The sequence below is a fragment of the Acanthisitta chloris genome, unplaced genomic scaffold (assembly GCF_000695815.1).
Source record: "Acanthisitta chloris isolate BGI_N310 unplaced genomic scaffold, ASM69581v1 scaffold14680, whole genome shotgun sequence".
NCBI lineage: Eukaryota > Metazoa > Chordata > Aves > Passeriformes > Acanthisittidae > Acanthisitta > Acanthisitta chloris.
Window position 1 is genome coordinate 67,153 of NW_008650054.1, and position 10,076 is coordinate 77,228.

Here is a 10,076-nt window from a genome sequence, read left to right on the forward strand (position 1 = left end):
TCCCAGACCTCTTCCATGTCTCACAGCTCTGCAGGTCTCATCAGAAAACTCACCTGGGTCCAGGAAAGTCAGGACGAAGCTGAGTCCAAGGAATACTTTCATGCTGATGGGATGTAAGCACAGGGAGCTGCCAGCTCTTGCTGAACACAGCACTGTGTGTCACAATGACTTTGCAAAATGGAGGGAAAGGGGGTGTTTTGAGGAAGTGTATGTTGCAGAAGTGCTTGGGAGAATATGGATATTGCTGAGCACTACTATCAGTGTTTGCTTTTCCTTTTAAAGCACAAGTTTTGCCTTTTTCATATGAGTAATGCTGTTTGTCTTTCCCCACTTCAGAGCATGCAGCCTGTGAAGAAAGACTGGCTTTTCTGGTGCATATCAGGTATGCCTCTGGTGCAGACTTTGAACAACATTCAGCCTTTGCTGTACATATGAATGATGAAGAAGAAACTATTTGAACAGCCCTATTTTGCTCTGAGTGTTAGGTCCAAAGAAGCAAAGTATAGCAAGGACCAGCCAGGATATTTCCTTGTGGCTGAGATTTTGATGGCTAGTTTCCCATCTCCTCATTCCCATCAGACAGTTAGGAGCTCTTATACCCTGAATACAGCAGCAAAGAAGGCAATGTCAATGCAGTGAACTTCCTCTCTAAACTAGTGTGCAGATTCACTGTACAGAATGACTGCCCACACACCACACACACTTTAGAGCAGGCTCAGTCCAGGGTTCCTAGGATTGAATATGTAAGAGCTGCAAAATCAGTCCTACAGGGTGTGGGGTTTGATATAAAACACTTGGAAGTTGATAAGAAAGTCTTCTATTGTACTTCTGGGCTTTAAATTAAACCAAGCCAGTGGGGAGAAAACACCCATGTGGCTGTAAGACAGCCTGGTCTCAGCTTAGGTAATGTTATAGAGGGTTTTCCATGCCCTCTAATGATAAGCTAATGCCAAGCAGCAGTGATCAACTTGATCCACTGACCCAAAGGTTCCCTGCCCTGTGTGTGGGGTTTATCAGGATGTGTACTTCTGGGCTTTAAATTAAACCAAGCCAGTGGGGAGAAAACACCCATGTGGCTGTAAGACAGCCTGGTCTCAGCTTAGGTAATGTTATAGAGGGTTTTCCATGCCCTCTAATGATAAGCTAATGCCAAGCAGCAGTGATCAACTTGATCCACTGACCCAAAGGTTCCCTGCCCTGTGTGTGGGGTTTATCAGGATGTGATGTGTTAGACTGGACACAAACAGCTAGTTTATGGTCCTTCAGGACTTTATGCACTGACAGCAAGTAAGAACTGAAATGCCCTTGTGCCCCCTCTCAACTGCAGTATCAGCTCTTTGGGTGTGATATTGCTCCAGGTGGACTTTTGGCTGTGTCACACAGGAGGGTGCTGGGCTCGTCTGGCCTCCAGGCACAACAAGGGCAACCCAAACAACAAGTCCTCTACAGCAAGGGCATGCAGACCACAGATACAGAGGGCTAATGAATCACAGATATAAGGTAAAAGGACCCCTGAGGCTCACCCAGTCCATCCTGCTGCCCAGGACATCTTTAGCCAGGGACAGGGGCTGCCTCTGGGGTGGTACCATGTAGTAGAGAAATCTGGTCTACTGTGGAGAGAGTTCCACCTTGAACCAAGGTGGAACCTGGTGAGCACCAGGAATAGGTGTTTGTTGAAAAGCAGGGAAGCCTTCACTGTTGAGGATACCTACTGATGTGCAAATGAACTAAGTGCTGTTCCTGGCTCTACCAAACACTTCCAGCAAATCCATAAAGAAAAGTCACAGGTCCCACTGATGTTTACACTCATCTTTTGCTTAGATTTTCTGCTTCTCTCTCCTAGCTTACTATATAATTTTTCCATTTGAGACTAATCTCTTCAAAGGACAGTGGTCTTGTGACATTTCCCAATGCATTGCAGTGGGAGCCCTTCTTAGCTAAGCCCACAGTTCTATGAGAATGGAAATCACTGCAATCACTGGATAAGAGCTGTGGTCCCCCATCATCCATAAAGCTAGTATCACAAGGAGGCAAGGGAGAATTATATCATCACCTCAATATTCTTTTTCAGCCTAGAAACTGTCTCATGCCACAGTAGATATGTTAAAATTAAATCAAACTCCTGAGTGCAGCCTATTCAGGATTAAAATTCATTCCTCATTGCCCTTAAACCTCAGGCTGAATAAAACCCCATCCCCAGCCAGGCTGGGGTTCTCAGATTGGGGTGATTCTGCCATATAACTACTTATGGGACTGCAGATACAGGTAGGAAGATGGGCGGTTGTGGCTGTCTCTAGCGATTTTAATTTCATGCCCTTTCATTTAAGATGATTGTTGAACTGCCTGGGGGATTTTCCCTGAACGACAAGACTGTACTAGTCTCACTGAATTATATTGAATTCAGCTGTTTCCCACCTGTCATGGAGGGAGGGTGTGAAGCTGCAGTCTTTTCATGTGCTGTTTTAGAGATGAAACCAAGCGTAGCAAGGAGGAGCCACAATCTGCAGCAATAAGAGACCTGAAAATAAGATTTATGAGTGAAGGTGAAGACAATAAAGGTGATCAGTGGACACCCAGTCATATCACACATGACTACAAAAACAGGAGCTGGATAGGGAAAACTATCACAGAGGGCATACATTTGGGACTTCGGGAATTTTCAAACAATGGCAATAATGAAGCTGATTGCCTGGGAAGGTGTGGATCCTCTATCCTGGGTGGCTTGGAAAAACAGGCTAGACAAATACTTATTAGGGAATTACTTAAGTTGATAGGGTACTGCTCCAGGGCTGAGAGTTTGATTAGATGTTCTCTCTCAAGATTCTTTCTAAATTAGTTCTTATGTTTTAATTTCATGGTGTGCATGAAGTGCCTGTCTTCTGCAGCATGTCCATGTTTCCAGATGCAGAGGAGGATGATACACAGCCATACTCAACAGGGAGGTGAGGCAGAGGCTGGGGAAGTCAGAGAAATCTGTGAGATGAGACAAGTTAGAAATCCAATCCTGAAAATAACATCAGTAGTAAGGGGAGAAGAAAGTATAAGTTCAAAAGGAAGATGCTCCTATGTTCAGCAGAAGAAAGACACTCATCTACACTAGAGCATGTAAAAACCACATACGTGAATTTGTCCTACAGGCTTGTGACAGAAAATGACAGTGGGTTTCATAGAATCACAGAATGGTCTAGGTTGGAAAAGGCCCTTAAAATCATTGAGTCCAGCTGTTAACCCAACACTGCCAGGCCCACCACCAAATCATCTCTACATGCCATGTCTACACATCTTTTAAATACCTCCAGGGATGGTGACTCCACCACTTCCCTGGGCAGCCTATTCCAATGCTTGGCAACCCTGTCTGTGAAGAAATTTTCTTGATATCCTATATAAATCTCCCATGACACAACTTAAGGCTGTTTCCTCTCCTCCTAAGAGCCCAAACATACAGACATGTCAACAAAACATGAAATCAATATATCAGTTTTACATCATAGCTGAACAACCCAGATCAGAAAGCTCTGAAACAGTAAGAAAAGTGGCAAAGGTGTGATAAGGAAAGTAAAAACTAGATAGGACTGGGGGTGCACACCTTTTGTAGGAGATACTGAGGCCATATACTGGAGTTGAAATGGATGATGCGCAAGAGAATATGATGACTTTAAGAAAGAAGAAGTGAGGTCAGAGCTAAGGATAAACCTCTGATGGTAAGATCAGCTGGGGCCAAGAGGACCATCCTGTTCCTGTGAAGAAACACTTGAGGTGGAACCAGAAGGACAGGGTGTTCCTGGATCAAGGATGGATCCAACACATTCCTTGAACCAGCAAGTGCACTGCAGCTGCCAGCCCTCATCTCTCGCAGTTACTGCAGCTCTGAGGGATGACAGCACTGTGATGAGGACTCCCCTCCCAGCATCTTGGAAGCTATCAAAGCACACTTTGCAATGGCAGAAAAATTGGTGGTCAGGTTGAAGCCCTGTACACAGCATTGTTGCCAGGCTTGGTCCAAAGAGTCACCCAGGCTAGTGATAAGTGGCAGCCACAGCAGGGCTGCCCCACTCTCCTCACATTACCAGGATATGGCTCCAGAAAAAGACTGGAGGGACCAACATACCCTCCACATTTTTAACCACAATGTGCCCTTTTTTTCTTCTTCTGTTTAAAGGACAATCCTGACTTTTAAGCCTCACTAGGCCAACTTTTGTCCTTCACTTGCATGGGGCTGCCTGTGGCTGCAGGACCTTGTACATCTCCAACAGCTCCAAAGCCACCAGTAAGAAAACAAGTATAATAGTGTCCCAAAAGCCCAGGCACAACTTCTGTGAGAGCAGTAGAGGTGTCTCCCTAACCTCCCTTTACCCATAATGCAAGAGGATCGACCCACAACATGTTGGAACATTTCAACAATGAAGTCATCTACAGCCCATAAAAAAAAAGCTGTAGAAGAAGAATCAAACCCACTCATTTTCTGAGCTGATTCCTTGTTCTTCAGAACAGAGATTGGCAAAACCTGCCAATCTGGGTAACCTGGCAAGGAAACATAAGACAGCAGCACTAATCACTCTATGCAAGGATTAGTACACCTGTCCCAAAGAGCGACAGCAGGAGAAATCTCACCATTTGCTTGCTGGCTACAGACTGAAGAAGGCTTCATAGAATCACAGAGTGGTTTGGGTTGGAAGCAACCTTAAAGATCATCTATTTCCAATCTCCCTGTGGTGGACAGAGATATCTTACACTACACCAGGTCAATTTACAGTCATTTGTCTTAGCTGAAATTGCACAAATTAATAAACGAGCCAGGTGGTGGTGGATCAGTATAAATCTAATTGCCACTCCTGATTAGGAGCTTCCTAAGACACGTCCTCAGCTGTGTTGCCCCCTGTGCTTCACCAAATAACCCCAGGCCAAAGAAGACGGTATTTTTTGCCTATCCCACCTATTGCTGATTTGGGCTAAGTGCTTGAAATAGAAGCTGGGGAGGGAGGACTGGTGGCATCCAAATGGTTCAAGGTAGCAAAGCCACACTAATGCCTACATGGGAGGTTTACAGAACTGAGGTTTTCTCAGCAAGGAAGTTACTGTGTGTCTGGAAGAGCAGCATTGCTGTAATAGGGTGCCAGTTTTCACACATTAATTTCCCATGTGGACTTTACAAGGCATGGTGCCACTGCCAGCTCCCAAGTGGCTGCACTGAGCCCTGTCCTGGTTCTTGTCCCCAGCCTTGGTCTCCCTCCCATCTCCAGCCAGCGTCAGACCTGCCTTACCTAAAAACACTCTTCAGAGGTTAGTTTACAGCCAGGTCACTACCTTAAGGGAAGAGATCCTGTTGGCAAGGGATTTGGGAACCATGGAAAAGAAGTTGAAGACTGGAAATAATATGAATGCAACAACATAAAACTGCTGTTTAAATGTTTTCTTCTGCAGCAGAAAAGACAGTTGTTAATATGTTGCCGCACCTGTGCAACAACACTCTGGTGAAAATACACAGAATAAAATTACTGAATATTATCAAGTCATGAAATTCGTTCTTCAAGAGATCAAGACATGTAAAGGAGTGCAAGGGACATTTTATTTTACTGTTGATATTACACTATTTGTGGCAATGATGGTGTTAACATTGATGAATTGTTGGTACCCTGGCCAGCAATTACCTTTTCAATTGAAATAATTGCCAGGGAATCCAGCTGCTTTTCAGGCATCCTGAATAAATCTAGATTTGCGTGCATGTTAGCATGTTAAACGAGCTTCCTGTGCCGGCATGAATGATCTACAATGTCATCTTTGAGCAATCAAGGCAACAGCAGCTATTTAATCCATTGGTGGATGATGTAAAACGTATGTCCTTATTAGATATTCACAGCCCTTATTAGACATTCATATTTCAACCTCCTCTTCAGTGAATTGCTCAAACATGCAACTTTGCCAACAGCAGACCTCATTTGCTAAGAGAGCTCCAGGCTGGCATCTGAGACAGACCGGTTTACCAGTTTTAACAGATATGCTAAGACAAAGTTAATGCTGCCATGGTCTGGTGTCAAAGCATAACTAAGATATAAGAAGAAGTCTTTTAATACAATATTAATATCCACACATTATATTTGTTGTTCATGGCAGTGGTTAGGATCCTCAAAATGGAGTAGGAATTCAGCGTTCCAGGAGTCACTTCTAAGTGAGCTTTCAAGTAATTTGTATCTGTTCTTGTCCCTTGAAAAAGTGGCCTGATCCGATGTCTCTCGCAACTTTATTTAATGCACCTGAAAGCCTCTCTTTCTTCTAGATGGCTTTCTTGTTTTCTGCTTTCTGTAGCAAAACCCCCTTTCCTCCCACATAGCTGAAGCCTGGAGTTGATGATAAAGGTCCCAAGTGCTGGGAAGCACAAGTTTCCACCTTCTGCATCGCACTGGAATTTGAGAAGTAATTAGTGAAGAGAATGGGAATTTATAAACTTCTTTTAAAATCCTCATTTTGTGGGGCAGGAAAAAAAAGGAGCCAGCCAAAGCCAACCTGGAGATGAAGCATCAATTGACTGCAGGTGCTAAGCTAATCTGGGAGATTTTGGAGGACAAAGATTCATTCAGTCCTTTACTTACCCACTCCGTTCCTCTGGCTATCCACTGCTCCCATCTGCATAATTCTGGCATGGAAAGCCTCCTTATAACAGACTACATACTTGGAAACAGGAGATGTGTAATGGGTAGAGGTATTCATTTTTGCCTGTTATTGCATTTATTTTTAAAATATCACTTTATCAATTTCCCAGCCTCTCTTCCCATTCAGTCAGTTACTAACCAAATCATACCAACAGGAAACGAGATTTTATCATGAAAAGTAGCAGTCACAGCTGAGTAAGACCTGCCTTGGAAAGGGACAGAAGCAGCCAAATCAGGAAAAATAAAAATAAATTGTTACCAATGCACTTGAGACAAAAATGTAGGCTGTAGCCACAAAATCTCCCCATGGTAGGAAGTATTGGCATGTGGGCATTTCTTTGAAACATCACAGAGATGCAGCAGCTCTGTTTATACTGGAGGTCTTTGAAGTCTTAAAGTCCAGACAACCTCAGTTACCACTTTTTCTAAAATTGAAGTGATCTGGAACCGACCGAACCATCTTTACCATATTTGGCCTCCCATCTCTGAGCTGTGTGATCTCACTCCATCAATGTCATTCTTTTCTGATGCAGGATTTTTCCTGTGTGTGCAAAAGCAAGTGTCATTTCTAATGGGTCCAGTTTCTTTCTCTTCTTCCCAGCCCCTTATTATGAAGCATGACACATTGCCTGAGGAAGAACCTGGAAAGCCATGCCCTGCATCACCAAGAGACATCATCCCATGCTCATCTTTCCTATCACTGTACAATCTAGTATTATTCATTGTGTGATAAGCATCATAAATACAGCTATTCCCAAATGAGTGTGACATACAGCACTAAGAAAAGCATGTCTGCTCAAAGCCTGCATTGGTTTGGGCAGATTTTTTAGTCAACAGTCACTCTCAGAAAGCAAAACCTGGATATGGGTTTGTCTGGTTATCCCTCCATTTTCTTACACATTCATGAGGAAATGCATCCTTTGCCCAAGGTAAGGCAGGCCCCCAGGCAAAACAATCATTTGACAAGTTGTAATACTGTGGGATGTTTCAAACTGAACGAGAGTAGGTTTAGAATAGATATTAAGAAAAAATGCTTCTCTGTGAGGCTGAAATTCTTTACTGAAATGGGTTGCCCAGAGAGGCTGTGGATGCCCCAGTCCTTGGAAGTGTTCAAGGCTAGGTTGGATCAAGCTTTGAGCAGCTTGGCCTAGCAAAAGGTATCCCTTTACATGGCAGGAGGATTGGAACTACATGGTCCTTAAGGTTCCTACCAACCCAAGCCATTCTATGATTCTGCAGTTCAAACATCACAGCAAACATCATCAGATGAATGCCCAGAAACAATGAACAATGAGTGGCAGGGGAAGAGATCCAAGCAAACTGCCAAAGCACTCAGCATGGAGACACCTGTGGTAGCTCAGCATGGGTTGGTACAGCTCATGGCACAGCACCATGTAGAGACATCAGATCAGGTCCCATGAAGAGGTTGGGTATGGTGGTGCCACAGTGGCCTCCAGGACCCAGATCAAAGGGTGATGCCTTCTGTAGCATGGAGATGCTCACACAGCTGCTTCCCATCTGGTTGCACCAGTGATTAGGGGATCAGAAACCAGTGGCAGCTGCCAGCAGTCAATGTCCGAAACTGTGCATGCAACAAGAAAAATTACTTTGACATTGCTTTTCCACGAGGGACAGATTGGAAAGAACAAGGCAGAAAGAGCTGGGTCCCCTGAGTGACCTTGCAGCAGACAAACTGTTCCATGGATATTCCATGACTTTTACCACAAATCCTGTGTTCAGTTTTGGGTCCCTCATTACAAGAAAGACATTGAAGTGCTGAAGTGTGTCCAGAGAAGGGCAACAGAACTGAGGAAGGGTCTGGAGCACAAGCCCTTTGAGGAGTGGCTGATGGAGCTGGAGGTGTTTAGCCCGCAGAAAAGGAAGCTCAGGGCTGACCTTATCACTCTCTGCAACTACATGAAAGGAGATTGTAACGAGGTGGGAGTCAACCTCTTCTCCCAGGTAACAAGTAATAGGACAAGGGGTAATGACCTAAAGTTGTGCCAGTAAAGGTTTAGATTGGATATGAGGAAGAATTTCTTCAAGGAAAGGGTTGTAAAGCATTGGAACAGGCTGCCCAGGGAAGTGTTGGAGTCACCACCCCTGAAAGTGCTAAAAACTGTGTGAATATGGCACTTGAGGGCATGGTTTAGTGGTGAACCTCGTGGTGGTGCTGGGTTGATGGTCTTGGAGGTCTTTTCAACATTAACAATTCCATGATTCTATGCCATGTTCCTACCTACTCACCCTAGAAGTATGTGGACCAGGCTTTCTCACTAACTAGCAAGCACCCTGGTTGTGGGGATAAAAACCATTCTGGCAAGGAGCTCTCTCCAGGATAATGTATGATAATAAATACATTTTCACATAAAGGTCCCCACTCTTCTATAGCAACCAAAAAGCAATCAGTTTCAGCAAGTCAGGAGACCAGGCTACAGACATCTTGGGGACCTTTGCAAACTGTTTGCTTATATAAAGTCAAAGTTTTACAGCAATAATATCCCCCAATAAAAAGTTTCTTAACTTCTCAGTGACATAGATGCAAACAAACCCTCCCCCATATGAGATCTGTTCTACTTCTTCAAACCTGGGATACTATAAATGTACCTGATAAGGATGATATACTGACAAATGGATGGGGTTTGTGTGCCTTTTAGGCCTCAAGGAGTCATCTGGAAAACCGCAAGATTTAAATGAACCTGCCCGAGGAACATTAGGCTTTATGGAAACAGATTAAAAGGATTTTATGTAACAACATCATACAGTATAATGAGAAAATAAAAAATAATGCCATACAGATAAGGCATGGGAAATTCCAGCACTAGTGATATGAAGTGTATGGAAATGATAATTAGGTGGATACAGAATAAAAATTAAAACAAATGTGAAAGAAGAAAGGCAGATATTTAAAAGAGGGACTATAAGATTTTAAAATTACTATTGCAATTCCATATTAGAGAAAAAATTCCTCCCTAATGTAGTGTTTTTCAAGAAAGGTTTTGTTGTCTTTATTTTTTAACTTTTGCATGAACATAGAGTGAAAGATTGAGGAGTACAACTGGGTTCCAGATGTCTGCATTGTCTTAATGAGGTCTTTAAAATATCTCTATCTCTCTTTGAGGAATGCCAGAACTACATTCACTGGTTACATAGAAAACCTTAGTGTGAAGGTTACCTCACCTTATATTGCAGGGCAAAAGAGGCTCCAAGCAAAGATGAAAGTGAAGGTGAGGCTTCGAGAAAGTCTTACACACTCTTCTCATCATATATCCCAAGACCAAATGGAGAAACAAATACAGCATAGACTGCACACCCCAGCATTGGAAACTGCACTTCTAAACCTTGTCAGTCTTGCAGCTGAAGATCAAGAGAAGTGCTGTTTTGTGGCAACATAGTGTTGAAGATGGTATGGGACCCTGAGCAGAGTTA

At 43.5% G+C, this 10,076-nt stretch overlaps 1 protein-coding gene across 1 annotated transcript in view; it reads right to left on the bottom strand.

Moving 5' to 3' along the window:
* LOC103810605 (phospholipase A2 inhibitor subunit gamma B-like) overlaps positions 1-102 on the bottom strand; it is a 6,928-nt gene extending 6,826 nt beyond the window's left edge. The window contains exon 1 of the mRNA XM_009083517.1: positions 54-102. Coding sequence (XP_009081765.1) covers positions 54-102 — 49 coding nt within the window. The remainder of the gene's footprint in view (positions 1-53) is intronic.
* Positions 103-10,076: the final 9,974 nt, after the last annotated feature.